Genomic DNA, 17,790 nt, shown 5'->3' with positions numbered 1-17,790 from the left:
GTCTGTAGTATAGTCAGTAGTATAGTTATGTTCTTCTGAGGATAAGCTACCTCCTGGTAGGTAATAAAAACTACTCAATTCTGTTCTTTCTTTCTTTCTTTCTTTCTTTCTTTCTTTCTTTCTTTCTTTCTTTCTTCTGTGTAGTTGCAGTGTGTTGCTTTTCTTCCCTCTCCCTGTGTCTTTCATAGCGTTGTGTCTTTCTGTCTGTGTCTTTCGTTGTGTTGCGTCATGCGTCCCAGGCGTCCAGAGATCAGAGGCGTCTCTTGAAGCTTCAGGAGTTGATGAATATTTCATTCCTCATCAAACATGACGACACCCAGAGCTCAGCAGGGGACACATGTCGAGTCCTCATCTTCCTCTTCCTCTCTGTCTCCTTCTTCTTCTTCTTCTTCATCTATTTTGTCTCCTTCGTCTTCTTCGTCTTTGTCTTCAGGTTGTGCAGAGTCTAAACATTTTAATTTTCTTCACTTTGATGGTGATTCAGATCAGAATTTAAACAAGTTTCAAAATACAATGAGTTACCCTGTCCATCTGTCTGTCCCTCTGTCTGTCCATGTCTCTCTGTCTGTCCCTGCCCCTCTGTCCTCTCTCTATGTCCTTTTTATTCATGTTGAATATGAGAATCTAAAAATTGAACTCTGTCCTGCAGGGACATGCTGACACCTGGTGGTCGCAAAGAGGACAGACATGTCCTCTTTGGATATTCAGCATTCAGGAGGTTATCTATGTGGCCCCTGTCCTTAGTCTGTCCTCAGTTTGTCTTCAGTCTGGCCTCTGTCTGTTTCCAGTCTTGACTTTGCCCTAGTTGTGTCTGGTCTCTTGTCCTGTCTCCATCCCTCCCTACTCTTGACTCGGATGGTCCAGACCAATGTAATGTAATTTAATTTAATTTAATTTAATTTAATTTAATTTATGAATAACCTTATTTTTTTTTATACACACCTTCACCACCAGATGTCGCCATTTGGTGGAAACAAATCGCTCTTCGCTTTCCGCTTCAAAATTTGTCCCTCGGCGGACATCGTATTTGTAGTAAAAACATGGCGGCTGACAGCGACAGCGAGGAGGATTTTGTGACTTATGGAACTCCTCTGGAGCCTCTGGAAGAAGGTAGAGTTCGTTCTAGTTCTGCTAAATGTCCCTATGAACTCAGAGAGTTTTTGGTTGTTTCGTGTTTAGAGAAAGGAGCAGCTAGCTAACACCTAGCTCCGAGTTACTAGCACGGCCGGCTGATTGTCGACCAGACTTCATTCAAAATTCTGTAAATTTAGAATGTTCGTTCAACTACACTAAAGTACACACGCAGAGAATAAGTAGTTGTGATGTTTTTATGATTGTTCGAGTTTTAAATATGACTCCGGGAAATAAGTTATTATAAAAGAAGCACGTATTTCAACACAAAACTGAGAGTTTATCTCTCACTGCTTCCTAGTGGTGAACAGTGTTTTATTTCATTAGGTTTATTCCTGGTGAGTGTGGACAAGACTGGAGCGTCAGTAAATATTAGAGACACATTTAGACTCTTATCTCTGTCAGTGGAACCAAACAGACGTCTGTTCTGAAGCTATTCACATTAAATTGTCACATTGTTCACATTAAGAGTCCGTAACGAGTTAACGGAGCAGGTTCTTATTACAACTTAATTGAGCTGCTGGAACAAAAGTGCATCATTTAGAATGTATCTCTATTTGTCTTCTTTCCTCTACGTTGAATGACCATTGAACCTTAACAAACAGTTAATTAAAGCTGAGAACATCTACATCATAAACTTCATGTTTATATTTTTAGAGAACATGAGTATGAGTTGTGTTATTGGTCTGGTCCCCTTGAGATCAGATTGGACTGAATGTTAGAATTAATATAAATAAGAAATTAATAATGATAATGAGGGCGGCGCAGTGGCTCGGGTTCCTCCCCCTCCAGACACCTGCTCGTTAGGCTGATTGGTGACTCTAAATTGACCCCAGGTGTGACTGTGAGTGTGAATGGTTGTGTGTTGTGTTAGACGCCTCCTCTCGCCCGATGGCCGCTAACCACACAGTCACCTCATAGTCCGTTTAGATTTACTCCATCAGTATAAACACAGTCCAATGCAACATCCACATAGAAGAATGTCCATAAAGGACGTGGAGGAGGAGGAGATACTACTACTAGATTTATTCCTTAATGTGCTCCTCCTTATTCTCCTCCCAGAGTTTGTACGGAGCTCAGGACCTTTCACATTCATTGTTTGCACAACAATGACAATAAAGTTCATTCATTTTAACAAACAGTTAAGAACATCTTTCAGTGTGTTTGACATCTATTAAATCTCCATGTGAAGGGTTCTGTGGTCTACCTGTCTCTGAAGGGTTCTGTGAAGGGTTCTGTGGGGGGTTCTGTGGTCTACCTGTCTGTGAAGGGTTCTGTGGGGGGTTCTGTGGTCTACCTGTCTGTGGAGGGTTCTGTGAAGGGTTCTGTGGAGGGTTCTGTGGTCTACCTGTCTGTGAAGGGTTCTGTGAAAGGTTCTGTGGAGGGTTCTGTGGTCTACCTGTCTGTGGAGGGTTCTGTGGTCTACCTGTCTCTGAAGGGTTCTGTGAAGGGTTCTGTGGGGGGTTCTGTGGTCTACCTGTCTGTGGAGGGTTCTGTGGTCTACCTGTCTGTGGAGGGTTCTGTGAAGGGTTCTGTGGAGGGTTCTGTGGTCTACCTGTCTGTGGAGGGTTCTGTGAAGGGTTCTGTGGGGGGTTCTGTGGTCTACCTGTCTGTGAAGGGTTCTGTGGTCTACCTGTCTGTGGAGGGTTCTGTGAAGGGTTCTGTGGAGGGTTCTGTGGTCTACCTGTCTGTGAAGGGTTCTGTGAAAGGTTCTGTGGAGGGTTCTGTGGTCTACCTGTCTGTGGAGGGTTCTGTGGAGGGTTCTGTGGTCTACCTGTCTGTGAAGGGTTCTGTGGTCTACCTGTCTGTGGAGGGTTCTGTGGTCTACCTGTCTGTGAAGGGTTCTGTGAAAGGTTCTGTGGAGGGTTCTGTGGTCTACCTGTCTGTGGAGGGTTCTGTAAAGGGTTCTGTGGTCTACCTGTCTGTGAAGGGTTCTGTGGAGGGTTCTGTGGTCTACCTGTCTGACTGTTCCGATGGTTCTCTCCAGACGAGCCTCTGAAGAAACCCGTTCCTCTGCACGAGCAGACGGTGAAAGACGAGAAGGGCCGATACCAGAGGTTCCACGGAGCGTTCACTGGAGGCTTCTCCGCCGGATACTACAACACTGTCGGCTCTAAGGAAGGTCAGAGTCCAGACAGAGAAACGCACAACACAAACACAAACACAAACACAAACACAAACACAGGCTTCACCTTTAACCTCAGGGTCAGTTTGACTCCAGCAGGTTAAACCTCCAGAAAATGATAATAATTAAGAAATGTTCCCAAGTTCATGTGTCAGGTTCTGTCTGTCTGTTTGTTGAATAACTAAATATCTCTTGAAATAAAACAAGAACGATCACATACATTATATCATTAAATATGAAGCACATTGTTAATATATTTAGAGACGTTAAAGGTTGAATTGAGCCCCGAGATAAATAATAGGAGGGTTAACATGATGGCGTCAGCATCAGGCTGCAGCTAAGAATCATCTTTAGTAGTTAGTTATTTATTCATATGTGACATAAACCAAACCACGAGTCTGTAGCATCAAACCACCTCCTTCTTCCAGCTGGTGTGATGTGGATGTTTGTAGGAGATGGTCAGAGTCTGTGGAGTCCACTCCTCCTCCAGAGAAGGTCCAGGCGTTTATGACATATTCACCACTGTCATCCTCTTATTTGTCCCGTCATCTTCAGGCTGGACCCCGTCAACCTTTGTGTCGTCACGGCAACAGAAAGCTGAGAAACAACATGTCCGACCGGAGGACTACATGGATGAGGAGGTAGAGACGGAGACGTCCCTCAGAGTTTAAATCTAAACCTCAGGCTTCCTCCAGTCCCTCAGACCTGAAGAACAAACTCACATGAACCATCTTTTCTAGAAACATTCGAGTCCAGATGACTTTTAAACACTTTTAGAGACAGAAACGTCTCCTCCAGTTTTCTGAACCAGCTGGTTGTCTTTGAGCTGTTCTCCTAATGTCCTTGTTCTTCTTGGGACTAAAACTAATGTTAAAAGTCTGTAGTCGTCGTTACTTTAAGGTTAATATTCTGTTGTGTTTCTGGTCCAGAAAGATGAGCTGTGAATTAATCTGAAGGGAAGTCAGTGTCATGTAAAGGTTCTGTTGTCTGGACCTGATGTTGTTGTCAGGACTTCGGGGAACACGGCATCGCCCCCAGAGAGATCACCACCAGCCAGGAGTTCACATCCAGCCGGCGAGACCAAACTGCAGAGAAGAAGAAAGCTGTCAATGCCCAGACTGCTCTGATCCCCGGAGACACCCTGCTGGAGGAGCTCATCACACCTGCCAGGTAAATCACACCTGTCAGGTAAATCACACCAACCAGGTAAATCACACCTGAACACACCAGCCAGGTAAATCACACCAGCCAGGTAAATCTCACCTGAACACACCAGCCAGGTAAATCACACCTGCCAGGTAAATCACACCTGAACACACCAGCCAGGTAAATCACACCTGAACACACCTGTCAGGTAAATCACACCAGCCAGGTAAATCACACCTGAACACACCAGCCAGGTAAATCACACCAACCAGGTAAATCACACCTGAACACACATGAACACACCTGCCAGGTAAATCACACCAGCCAGGTAAATCACACCTGAACACACCTGTCAGGTAAATCACACCAGCCAGGTAAATCACACCTGAACACACCTGTCAGGTAAATCACACCTGCCAGGTAAGTCACACCTGCCAGGTAAATCACACCTGAACACACCTGCCAGGTAAATCACACCAGCCAGGTAAATTACACCTGTCAGGTAAATCCCACCTGAACACACCTGCCAGGTAAATCACACCGCAGTTAAATCACCTGCAGGTAATCCATGAACACACCAGCCAGGTAAATTACACCTGTCAGGTAAATCCCACCTGAACACACCTGCCAGGTAAATCACACCAGCCAGGTAAATTACACCTGTCAGGTAAATCCCACCTGAACACACCAGCCAGGTAAATCACACCTGTCAGGTAAATCCCACCTGAACACACCAGCCAGGTAAATCACACCTGTCGGGTAACCACTGGTTAACACATGACTGATGATATTTAAACAGGCCATGAGGGGGCGCTGCTTGGTGTCCTGTCTCAGGTCTCAGGTCTCAGGTGCGTTTGTTTTGTGTCCCAGGACGTCCATCGGGGTGGAGCTGCTGAGGAGGATGGGCTGGAGGGAAGGTCAGGGGGTCGGACCTCGAGTGAAGAGGAAAGCTCACAGACAACAGACGGGTACATTCAAACGTGAATAAAATAAAAACGAGTTCAGTTAATATTTGAACTTATTGATGTTATAAGAGTAATTCAGAAATGATGCTGTCACAGATATGATGCCATGTGATTTACACAGACAGCATTTCAGTCTCCATTGTTGAAAGCGAAGCAAAGCGTAGAAACAAAAACTGAACCCAACTGGTAAAAAGACACAGCGCCCCCTAGTCTTTACAGGCTGAGGTTCAAGCAGAAGTGACTTACACTACATATGTCTATGTCAGTAAATAAAAGGGAACACGTGCCTTCATGTGTTTTTACTCCTGACAGATGGTGGAGCCAAAGTTTACGGCTGTGCGTTGCCCCCTGCTGGTTCGGAGGAGTCAGAGGTGGGTCTGAAATCCCTGTTGGTCCATTTATCGTCTGGAGGAGTCATTTAGCCATCAACACTTTTAGCATCTGCATGAATCGTTTCCTCAGGACGACGATGACGAGTTTGCTCCAGAGGACGTGACCTTCGCCCCCAAAGATGTGACTCCAGTGGACTTCAGCCCCAAGCTGGGGGTCCAAGGTCTGGGGTACCGAGGCCTGGACCCGGGTCTGGCTCTGCTGGGCCGGGTGGCACCAGAACACATCGACCTGTTCAAACCCCAGTCTGAGACCAGGAGTCGTCTGTTTGGAGACGCACCGAAAGGCTCGAGGAGAGGAGGAGGCGTGGCTGGACAGGTGGGACTAGATTTACCTGGTTTGTCTCCAGCTGTTAGCCGCGTTAGCCCAAGTGCTAGCAGAATCCCCGACTAACGTATGCTTGGTTTGGTTCATGTGCTGTTTGAAGCTGGAAAGAAAACTCCTTCCTGCAGAGTGTGATGATAATCAGATTAGTCATGATAATGGATTAATTAACGAGTTAACGAGTTCAGTCCCAGTTTAAATATAAAGAAGTCGGCTGTTCTCGCTCTGCAGGCCTTCGGGGTGGGGGCGCTGGAGGATGATGACGATGAAGAGGTTTACCACCGAGACTCCATGTCCAGATACGACACCGTGTTGGGAGGAGAGGAACCTGGAGACGGATTGTACGGCTGGACGGCTCCTCAGCAGTACACCAGGAGGACAGGTACCACACCAGGAGGACAGGTAGACAGGTACCACACCAGGAGGACAGGTACCACACCAGGTAGACAGGTACCACACCAGGAGGACAGGTACCACACCAGGAGGACAGGTACCACACCAGGTAGACAGGTACCACACCAGGAGGACAGGTAGACAGGTACCACACCAGGTAGACAGGTACCACACCAGGTAGACAGGTACCACACCAGGAGGACAGGTAGACAGGTACCACACCAGGTAGACAGGTACCACACCAGGTAGACAGGTACCACACCAGGAGGACAGGTAGACAGGTACCACACCAGGTAGACAGGTACCACACCAGAAGGACAGGTACCACACCAGGAGGACAGGTAGACAGGTACCTCACCAGGTAGACAGGTACCACACCAGGTATACAGGTACCACACCAGGTAGACAGGTACCACACCAGGAGGACAGGTACCACACCAGGTAGACAGGTACCACACCAGAAGGACAGGTAGACAGGTACCACACCAGGTAGACAGGTACCACACCAGAAGGACAGGAGGACAGGTACCTCACCAGGTAGACAGGTACCACACCAGGTATACAGGTACCACACCAGGTAGACAGGTATCACACCAGGTAGACAGGTACCACACCAGGTAGACAGGTACCACACCAGAAGGACAGGAGGACAGGTACCTCACCAGGTAGACAGGTACCACACCAGGTATACAGGTACCACACCAGGTAGACAGGTATCACACCAGGTAGACAGGTACCACACCAGAAGGACAGGTAGACAGGTACCACACCAGAAGGACAGGTAAACAGGTACCACACCAGGAGGACAGGTACCACACCAGGTATACAGGTACCACACCAGGTAGACAGGTACCACACCAGGTAGACAGGTACCACACCAGGAGGACAGGTACCACACCAGGTAGACAGGTACCTCACCAGGTAGACAGGTACCACACCAGGTAGACAGGTACCACACAAGGAGGACAGGTACCCCACCAGGTAGACAGGTACCACACCAGGAGGACAGGTAGACAGGTACCACACCAGGAGGACAGGAAGGAAGACACATGGAGACACCAGGAGATTGAACTATGAGATTAATTTCAGTCACTGAACCAAAGATTGTCCCCAGTGAAATTAAAAGTAAACCTGTGTGTGACAGAGTTGGTCTGGATGAGTCTGTTGTCTTTGTCTCAGAGACGAGTAAAGATGCGTCGTATCTGGGGAAGATCCTGGAGGGGTTCACTCTGGCCCAGAAACCGGACCAGGACAAGACGGTGAGACCTTCCGACCCTCTGAAGAGTTCCTGTCCCAGTTAAAGGTGTCCACTCATGTCTCTGCCTCCCTGCAGGTCTTCCCCCCGCCCTCCCTGCCCAGAGACTACCGTCCTGTCCACCACTTCCGTCCCCCGGTCGAGGTGTCGCGTCTCTCCGGGGTCAGTCCGGCTCTGGCCGAGGCCCTGAAGACCTCCAGGGGCCACATGGTGACGGAGGAGCCCCAGAAAGGAGGACGCCACCAGCTGGACTCCGGCCAGAGGAGGGCGCTGCTGGGAGAGGACACCCTGGAAGGTAGCCCTGCTAGCGCCCCCTTTAGGTCACATACTGACACCACAGACCCCCACCCCCACCGCCCAGAGTCTAGACCACCGGTGTCAAACATACGGCCCAGGACTAGACAGACCAGGACCAGGACTAGACAGACCAGGACCAGGACTAGACAGACCAGGACCAGACAGACCAGGACCAGACAGACCAGGACTAGACAGACCAGGACCAGGACTAGACAGACCAGGACCAGGACCAGGACCAGACCCAGGACTACACAGACCAGGACCAGACAGTACAAGACCAGACAGACCAGGACCAGGACCAGACAGACCAGACAGACCAGACCCAGGACCAGACAGACCAGGACCAGGACTCTGATTATCTCCTTCAAACTGAATGTTTCATAGTTGTATCTGGTCTTTCAGGTCCCAGGTCGGTTCTGGAGCTGCTGAGGCCTGAAGACAGAGAGCGTCTGCTCAGCCTTCGCACCTCCACAGCCTCCTCCTCCTCCACCACCACCACCTCCTCCACCACCTCCTCCTCCACCTACACCTACACCTCCACCACCACCTACACCTCCTCCTCCTCCTCCCTGCAGCAGCAGGAGGCTCTGGCGGCGTGGAGAGGAGTCCAGACCTCCTCCCAGACCTTCAGGCCGTTTGATAAGAACCCCAGTAAACAGGCTCGCTACGACCTCTACCTGAGCCTCCTCCGGCAGGGCCACAAAGGTAGGAGACCCCCGGCCTACACTTCCCATCATGCACTGCAGCCAGACACTGAACGTCCTGTAGTAGTATATAGTATATAGTAGTATATAGTATATAGTAGTATATAGTAGTAGTATAGTAGTATCATATAAAGGTGTCTCTGGTGCCAGACGCCCTGGAGCAGAGTCTGGATGTGGGGATGACGGAGTGGGAGCGGAGCAGAGAGAGGGAGGAGTTTGTCCGAGCCTCCATCTTGTACCGACCCACCTCCTCCTCACTGTCCTCCCGCTTCACCAGAGCAGAGCAGCAGGAGGACGACGGGGACACGGTGGACGTCCCCCGGGACCAGGAGGTAGGACATTAGTTCCTGATTGGTCAGAGAGTTACATGTAGACAGGGTGGTCGTCGTTAACAGTGTGAACAGGAAGCTACTCTGGAGGCTTTTCACATTAAAAGCTTGATGATGATGTTTGGTTGCCAGGGCGACGTGGACGATAAACAGGCCGCGGTCAAGATGAAGATGTTTGGGAAACTGACCAGAGAGACGTGGGAGTGGCATCCTGACAAGCTGCTCTGCAAGAGGTTCAACGTACCCGACCCTTACCCCGGGTACAGCGCTCACCCTGACCCTGACCCCTGAACCCTGACCCCCTGAACCCCTGACCCCTGACCCCGGGTACAGCACTCACCCTGACCCCTGACCCCCTGAACCCTGACCCCCTGAACCACTGACCCCTTACCCCGGGTACAGCACTCACCCTGACCCTGACCCCTGAACCCTGACCCCCTGAACCCCTGACCCCTTACCCCGGGTACAGCACTCACCCTGACCCCTGACCCCCTGAACCCTGACCCCTGACCCCCTGAACCCTGACCCCCTGACCCCAGGTACAGCACTCACCCTGACCCTTGAACCCCTGACCCTTGAACCCTGACCCCCAGACCCCTGACCCCAGGTACAGCACTCACCCTGACCCTTGAACCCCTGACCCTTGAACCCTGACCCCAGGTACAGCACTCACCCTGACCCCTGACCCCAGGTACAGCACTCACCCTGACCCCTGAAACCCTGACCCCCTGACCCCTTACCCCGGGTACAGTACTCACCCTGACCCTGACCCCTGAACCCTGAAACCCTGACCCCGGGTACAGCACTCACCCTGAACCCTGACCCCCTGAACCACTGACCCCTGAACCACTGACCCCTTACCCCGGGTACAGCACTCACCCTGACCCCTGACCCCCTGAACCCTGACCCCCTGAACCACTGACCCCTTACCCCGGGTACAGCACTCACCCTGACCCTGACCCCTGAACCCTGACCCCCTGAACCCCTGACCCCTTACCCCGGGTACAGCACTCACCCTGACCCCTGACCCCCTGAACCCTGAAACCCTGACCCCGGGTACAGCACTCACCCTGACCCCTGACCCCCTGAACCCTGACCCCCTGACCCCAGGTACAGCACTCACCCTGACCCTTGAACCCCTGACCCTTGAACCCCTGACCCTTGAACCCCTGACCCTTGAACCCTGACCCCCAGACCCCTGACCCCTGACCCCAGGTACAGCACTCACCCTGACCCCCTGACCCTTGAACCCTGACCCCCAGACCCCTGACCCCAGGTACAGCACTCACCCTGACCCCTGACCCCCTGACCCTTGAACCCTGACCCCCAGATCCCTGACCCCTGACCCCAGGTACAGCACTCACCCTGACCCCTGAAACCCTGACCCCTTACCCCGGGTACAGTACTCACCCTGACCCCCTGACCTCCTGACCCCTTACACCGGGTACAGCACTCACCCTGACCCCTGAACCCCTGACCTCCTGACCCCTGACCCCCTGAACCCTGACCTCTGACCTCTGCCTGTGGTTGGTCCTGCAGGTCTGGGATGGTGGGGCTGCCCAAAGTGAAGAGAGACAAGTTTTCAGTCTTCAACTTCCTGACGGTGACGGAGGGCGGAGCCTCACAGACCGGTACCAGCCTCCCCCATATATTCTGTCCCTACATACAGTCGCTCTCTACAGGGAGGAGGAGGAGGAGGAGGAGGAGGAGGAGGAGGAGGAGGAGGAGGCCCTGAACAAATGTTTTAACATGTTATTACTCCCATCGTCTCCTCAGCTCCTCCAAAGCCTCCAGAGACCGGGAAGAAGTCCAGGTGGGATGTTTCAGAGAAGGAGAAGGAGGACAAGAAGGAGGACAAGAAGGAGGACACCGACCCTCTGAGTGAACTGCTGAGTGCTGCAAGGAGTCAGACTTCACCTCCCTCCATCAGCAGCAGCCATCAGAAGGAGGTAGAGGAGGAGGAGGAGGAGGAGGAGGAGGAGGAGATGATGTGGTTTGACTTTAACTAATGAATGTGTTTAAATGAGGAGGATGAAGGTTTGTACTTTAGTCCTGAACCTGAATCTCTCCTCTCCTCTCCTCTCCTCTCCTCTCCTCTCCTCTCCTCTCCTCTCCTCTCCTCTCAGACCAGGCCAGGAGACCAGGAGCAGGAGGAGCAGGAGGAGGAGAGCAGGCCTCCCATGGATCTGTTCAAAGCCATCTTTGCCAGCTCCTCGGAGGAGAAGTCCTCCTCTTCATCAGAGGGAGAGAGTGACGGTGAGGAGGAGGAGGAGGACACAAAGGAGGAGGCAGGAAGGGTCGGTTCACAACCTGTCAACCTCTTCAACGTCACCTCCTCCTCCTCCTCTGCCTCCTCCAGCCAGATCCCAGGTACCCTCCCTCCCTCCCTCTCCCTCCCTCTCTCTCTGTCTCAGACGTCTCCATCTTCATCATCTTCATCATCCTTCTCTCTTTCTTCAGCGGCTGCACCTCCTCGTCAGACCTCCTCACAGGAGGAACAGGAGTTTGGACCCAAGCTGCCACCTCCTTCTTCTCTGGGTGAGTATGTCCCTCCTCCTTTGAAGAGAGAGAGGAGGCAGGTGGTCGTAATGTTCTGGCTGATGTATGTCACTGTCCACTAACCCGTCATTCTCCTCCTCAGTCTCCTCCTTCAACCAGGAGGAGAAACTCAGGAAGAGGAGCAAAGAGAAGAAACACAAGAACAAGAAGCAGCACAAACACAAGAAGGAGAAGAAGGTAGAGGAGGAGCAGGAGGAGGAGGAGGGGGAGGAGAGGAGGAGGAGGAGGGGGAGGAGAGGAGGGGAGGTGGGGGGAGGAGGAGGGGGAGGAGAGGAGGAGCAGGAGGAGGAGGAGAGGAGGGGAGGTGGGGGGAGAGGAGGGAGAGGAGAGGAGGGGGAGAGGAGGGAGAGGAGAGGAGAGGAGGGGGAGGGGAGGGAGGGAGAGGAGAGGAGGGGGAGAGAGGGGGGGGAGGGAGGGAGAGGAGAGGAGGGGGAGAGAGGGGGGGGAGAGGAGGGAGAGGAGGGGGAGGGAGGGGGGGAGGAGGAGGAGGGGAGGGGGAGAGAGGGGGGGGGAGGAGGAGGAGGGAGAGGGGGGGAGGAAGGAGGGGAGGAGGAGCAGGAGGGAGAGGAGGAGCAGGAGTAGGGAGAGGAGAGAGGGGGCAGGAGGAGGAGGAGGAGGGGGGGGAGAGAGGGGGGGGGAGAGGAGGAGGAGGGAGAGAGGGGGGGAGGAAGGAGGGGAGGAGGAGCAGGAGGGAGAGGAGGAGCAGGAGTAGGGAGAGGAGAGAGGGGGCAGGAGGAGGAGGAGGAGGAGGGGGGGGGCAGGAGGAGGAGCAGAAGGAGGAGGAGGGGGGGGAGAGGAGGAGGAGGGAGAGAGGGGGGGAGGAAGGAGGGGAGGAGGAGCAGGAGGGAGAGGAGGAGCAGGAGTAGGGAGAGGAGAGAGGGGGCAGGAGGAGGAGGAGGAGGGGGGGGGGCAGGAGGAGGAGCAGGAGGAGCAGGAGGAGGACTTCCTGTCTGTGATTGTGCTGGTTTTTCTTCCACAGAAGAAGAAACACAAGAAGCACAAACACAAAGCGAAGCAGCAGAAGAGGAGTAAGAAGGAGGCGTCAGGAGAAGACAGCAGCGAGGAGGACAGTGAGGAGGACAGAGGAGATGGAGGGACGGTGTCCACAGAGGAGCTGCTGCAGAGGTCAGAGGTCACGCTGTGTCCTCGTCCTCCTCCACACTAGGGGGCGATATGTGTCTTCATAGGTTAATGTGTCAGAGCCACGTTCAAACCAGAACCAGATGGAGAAAGTTACGCTCATTAATCTGGTGTGTAATGTGTTTTACTTGTGGTGCCAATAGATGGCGCTGTCCCTCAGGGTGTAGATAGATGGCGCTGTCCCTCAGGGTGCAGGTAGATGGCGCTGTCCCTCAGGGTGTAGATAGATGGCGCTGTCCCTCAGGGTGTAGATAGATGGCGCTGTCCCTCAGGGTGCCGATAGATGGCGCTGTCCCTCAGGGTGCAGGTAGATGGCGCTGTCCCTCAGGGTGCAGGTAGATGGCGCTGTCCCTCAGATCGTTCTCCTACCGGCTCTGTTTACCTTCTTCTTGGAGCATGTTGTCCAGTTAAAGTCTGACTGAAGCAATAATTCTTCTGTGTGAATGTACTGAGTGTCTCCGTGTCCTCTGTCTCCAGACTGAAGAGCATCCGGTCCCATGAGTCCTGGTGAAGCTGGACCTGTGTCCTCTGTGAGGACGTCTGTCTCCTGCGCTAGTTTTAATTCATAAAGACGTTCTCATTCATTCACTCATTCAGCTTCATTAATAAAGATTCTTCTGACTGTTAGAGAAATGAAATAATAAACAGTTCATTCATAGACTCTACGAGGAGGAAATCACTGGTTTAGTGCTGAACACTGAAAATGACACGAGAGCGTTTTGTCATAGATGAAACCCAGATATCACAGACTGGATGTTTTTATTGTGTCGTGGCCGAGAGGTTAACACGTGCGTTAATGGGACAGTTTTTGTAGTAAATTTTAAATCTGATGCTGCACAAAAACTAACAATTACAATCAAGTAAATAATAGATAATCTGGTCACATCCAAGACTGATTAGAAAAAACATGCCCGAACCCCCCGACATTAGTTTGATGGTTTTAATTAAGATCAGATAAGATAAGGTAGGACTTCATTTCTCCCTGTGGGGATGTTGAGTGTTATCAGGCAACATAGTGCAAAATATACAAATATACAAACAATAGAAGGAGGTGGACCAGAGGAACCATAGAGCAAAGCAAACATGGTAAAAAAATATTTCCACATTGCATCAGGTTTAAGTAGCCAAGGCTTGAGGAGGTGGAGTATAAATGGTGACGTTCATGAAATTATGTCGGAGGAAAAAAACTTCTTGTCCCTAATTTTAAGCTCATATGTCCTACCGGCCCTGAATGTTTCATCCCGTCCATTTGGGGCCGTTGCTATGGTAACCACCGTCTCTAACAGCTAGCTAGCTACAGAAAGTTTGAAAAATGGCCTCGAAAAACAACTTTGACCCTTTATCAGTGGAGGATCCTCCTGGAGGAGGAGGAGAGGAGGAGAAAGAGGAGGAGGAGGAGGGAGGAGAAGAGTCCACGTTGGAGTCTCGGGTATGAAAGAACGAACCCTGAACGGTTAGCTCGGTGGCTAATGCTAGTTCCACACGATGCGTTCACTGACGCGGGAAGTTGAATGTTTTAGTTTAAAGAGTAAAAACTAGAGTGAAACCGTAAATAATGTAATATTTGTAATATTTATATGTAAAATAGTCCGTGGAGAATAACGGTTTGTCACCAGACAACAGTTTAAGATCGTGCGTAGAGTTCACGTTGGTCCAGAAAGGACTTCTCTCCATTTCTATCGCAAATTAAGTTTCTGTTTCTGGTCCTGTTGAAAAATAGAAAAATACAAAAAATACAAAAATACTGAAGCGGAGTCATTTCTGAGAAAGGAGCGTGACCTGGACCTGGACCTGGACCTGGTTTCTCTCCTTCTTAGTGTAACCGACATATATCAGAAAAAAGAAAAAAGAAAAAGAAACATAAGGACCTGATCGGGTCCACGGCATGAAATGAGACAGACGACTGGACTTTATCAATGAACATAACAATAATGTTTATTATTGTGTGTTGTTGTGCTGTTGTGTTCAGGTTCCAGTGAAGGTGTTGCGTTTTCACCGTGACGTCGTGACCTCAGTTCAACTCTGCTTTTCAGACCGATGTGTCCTCAGTGTCTCCTCAGACGTCTCTGCTGTCCTCTGGGTAAACTGTCCTCTCTAAAGATCATCATGCTACAGGTCTATAGGTCTAGACTGGTAGGGGGACGTCCCATCACGTGCTGACCTACGGTTTTGGTGTCCTCTGTCCTCCAGGACGTGCAGACTGGGCGTCCTCTCAGGACGTTTGAGGGCGTCCACAGCAGCAGCATCAGTGACTGTGCTCTGGTTCCAAACAGCAACAGGTGCAACATGAGAGAGATGATGAATGAATGAGAACAAAATTAATGAATGAATGATTGAATGACCTGGAAATGTCTCTGTGTCTCAGGATGGTCACTGTGTCCTGGGACAAGAAGATCGTCCTCTGGGACATGGAGACGGGACAAGTTCTGGTAACGTAGTGATGATGATGATGATGATGATGATGAAGATGATAAAGATGATGGTGAAGATGATAAAGATGATGATGATGAAGATGATGATGATGGTGATGATGATGATGATGATGATGATGATGATGAAGATGATGGTGATGATGATGATGATGATGATGATGAAGATGATAAAGATGATGATGATGAAGATGATAAAGATGATGGTGATGATGATGATGATGATGATGATGGTGAAGATGATGAAGATGATAAAGATGATGGTGATGATGATGATGATGATGATGATGATGATGGTGATGATGGTGATGGTGATGATGGAGATGATGAAGATGATAAAGATGATGATGATGATGATGATGATGAAGATGATAAAGATGATGATGATGATGATGATGAAGATGATGGAGATGATGAAGATGATAAAGATGATGATGATGATGATGATGAAGATGATAAAGATGATGGTGATGATGATGATGATGATGATGATGGTGAAGATGATGAAGATGATGAAGATGATAAAGATGATGATGATGATGGTGAAGATGATGATGATGATGAAGATGATAAAGATGATGATGATGATGGTGATGATGATGAAGATGATGAAGATGATGGTGAAGATGATAAAGATGATGATGATGATGATGATGGTGATGATGGTGATGATGATGATGATGATGATGATGAAGATGATAAAGATGATGATGAAGATGATGGTGATGATGGTGATGATGGTGATGATGATGATGAAGATGATGAAGATGATAAAGATGATGGTGATGATGATGATGAAGATGATGGTGATGATGGTGATGATGATGATGAAGATGATGAAGATGATGGTGGTGATGGGGACGTGTCTCCAGTGGAGCAGGTCTCCCGCTGGCCTCTTGACCTCCTGCTCCACCTCCTCTGATGGTCTCCTGCTGGTTTGTGCATCAGATCCTCAGAACGGGGTCTACGTCTGCCAGACGTCCTCTGGACAAACCCTGCACGCCCTCAACGGTACCGCTCCCCTAGACCGGACTAGACTAGACCAGACTAGACTAGGCCAGACTAGACTAGGGTCTGAGACAGTATCAGGATGAACAGGGCTTACTCCAGTCTAGACTGGCCCAGAGTCCAGGCTGGTCCAGACTAGACTGGTTCTGTCCTCCTCCAGGTCTTCACCGCTCCACCATCACTCGCTGTCGTTTTGACCCCCAGAGCCTCAGAGTGTCCACGGTCTCTGCAGACCGCCTCCTCAAACTCTGGGACCTCAGGAACCAGAGGAGCACCCTGTCCACCCACAGGTACCCAACCAGACCTGGACCCAGACCAGGTCACTCCAGACTTGTTCTCATGCTGTCCCCTGTCTGTCTCTCAGTAACCATAGTAACGTGGTCTCTGACTGCTGCTTCACCTCCAACGGCCACTTCCTGGCCACGGCCTCCTGGGACAAAACCCTGAAGCTGTGGGACCTGCATGGAGGGGGGTTCAGGTCTCAGGGTGGTACCACGCTGAGGGGGGGCCATGAAGGCAGCGTGAGCTGCTGCAACTTCTCTGCTGATGGTGAGGGTCAGCATTGGTGGGAGGGGGGGTAACCCTAGACCTGGTTCATCTCCTCCTCCTCCTCCTCCTCCTCAGACAGGCTGCTGGTCTCCGGCTCCTACGACAGGACTGTTGCATTCTGGGATACGGCCTCGCTGGTTCAGACTCTGGTCCTGAAGGTGATCCAGCAGCATGACAGAGACCAGGTCCCCTCGTGGATGATCTAATCATGTGTTATGTGTCCCAGGGTCACAGAGACGGGGTGACTGGAGTCTCCATCAGCTCTGACGGGACGCTGCTGGCGTCCTCCTCCAAGGTACCGGTCTGTCCCAGGTTCAGGTCTATCAGGGTCCACCAGGGTGACTGAAGCCACCTGAACATCACATCCACCTCCCACATTTGGCTCCATCAGACTGGTCCAGACTAGTCTGGTCTAGACTGGTCCAGACTGGGACGTGTCCTCTGTCTCTGTCCATGCAGGACGGGACGGTTCGTCTGTGGGACGTAGAGAAGATGGAGGACGTCCCGGCGGTGATGAAGAAGAAGATGAAGACGGAGGGAACAGGAGCTCACATCATCCAGGTCACAGTCCTTCATCATGTGTTCATCCATTCATTCATGTGTTCATCCATTCATGTGTTCATTCATTCATTCATCCATCATGTGTTCATTGCTTCCTCAGTGTGAACGTTGTGCGAAGCCGTTTCCTGTCTCCAGACCTCTGACCTCAGAGTTAGTGTCTCGTTGTGTCTTCTGTCGCCTCGACTCTCCGTCCAGATACCAACCACAGCCCCCAGAGGCCCCGCCCCTTGAGTGAGGTCAGAGGCCCCGCCCCTCGTGAGAGGTCAGAGGCCCCGCCCCTTGAGTGAGGTCAGAGGCCCCGCCCCTCGTGAGAGGTCAGAGGCAGCCTCTGGTGAAGGAATGAGGGGACACAATGAGGACTGTCACTGAAACTGATTTTATTCCTTCTAACATCTGTAAATGGGTTCATGTGTTCATTTGAGTCATGTGACGCTGACCCTGCGTCCTCATATAAGGACGTCAGGGTTAGGATCAGGAATTAAAAT

At 51.0% G+C, this 17,790-nt stretch overlaps 2 protein-coding genes across 4 annotated transcripts; both read left to right on the top strand.

The window, feature by feature from the left end:
* Window positions 1-976: 976 nt before the first annotated feature.
* On the top strand, window positions 977-13,423 carry gpatch1 (G patch domain containing 1). Of its 2 annotated transcripts, none has more exons than XM_047580998.1 (20): window positions 977-1,110; window positions 3,119-3,253; window positions 3,812-3,897; window positions 4,266-4,426; window positions 5,273-5,370; window positions 5,680-5,738; window positions 5,830-6,075; window positions 6,313-6,463; window positions 7,654-7,733; window positions 7,808-8,024; window positions 8,429-8,731; window positions 8,881-9,062; window positions 9,192-9,319; window positions 10,599-10,690; window positions 10,836-11,008; window positions 11,186-11,429; window positions 11,520-11,597; window positions 11,701-11,795; window positions 12,601-12,743; window positions 13,236-13,423. In XM_047580998.1, exons 1-20 carry the CDS (start codon window positions 1,041-1,043, stop codon window positions 13,267-13,269), a joined length of 2,775 nt encoding a protein of 924 aa, XP_047436954.1. In that variant the 5' UTR covers window positions 977-1,040; the 3' UTR covers window positions 13,270-13,423. The 2 variants fall into 2 exon arrangements, with proteins under 2 accessions (XP_047436954.1, XP_047436953.1); XM_047580997.1 differs by having other exon boundaries at window positions 12,598-12,743.
* A 139-nt stretch (window positions 13,424-13,562) lies between these two features.
* LOC125005566 (WD repeat-containing protein 88-like) lies at window positions 13,563-17,657 on the top strand. 2 transcript variants are annotated; one of them, XM_047581011.1, is made up of 11 exons: window positions 13,563-14,187; window positions 14,728-14,838; window positions 14,949-15,037; window positions 15,124-15,187; window positions 16,060-16,198; window positions 16,356-16,485; window positions 16,560-16,744; window positions 16,820-16,902; window positions 16,971-17,039; window positions 17,204-17,305; window positions 17,406-17,657. In XM_047581011.1, exons 1-11 carry the CDS (start codon window positions 14,071-14,073, stop codon window positions 17,538-17,540), a joined length of 1,224 nt encoding a protein of 407 aa, XP_047436967.1. In that variant the 5' UTR covers window positions 13,563-14,070; the 3' UTR covers window positions 17,541-17,657. The 2 variants fall into 2 exon arrangements, with proteins under 2 accessions (XP_047436967.1, XP_047436968.1); XM_047581012.1 differs by lacking the exon at window positions 16,060-16,198 and having other exon boundaries at window positions 16,400-16,485.
* Window positions 17,658-17,790: the final 133 nt, after the last annotated feature.

The sequence above is a fragment of the Mugil cephalus genome, chromosome 3 (assembly GCF_022458985.1).
Source record: "Mugil cephalus isolate CIBA_MC_2020 chromosome 3, CIBA_Mcephalus_1.1, whole genome shotgun sequence".
Classification (NCBI taxonomy): domain Eukaryota; kingdom Metazoa; phylum Chordata; class Actinopteri; order Mugiliformes; family Mugilidae; genus Mugil; species Mugil cephalus.
This window is presented reverse-complemented; position numbering and strand designations above follow the sequence as displayed.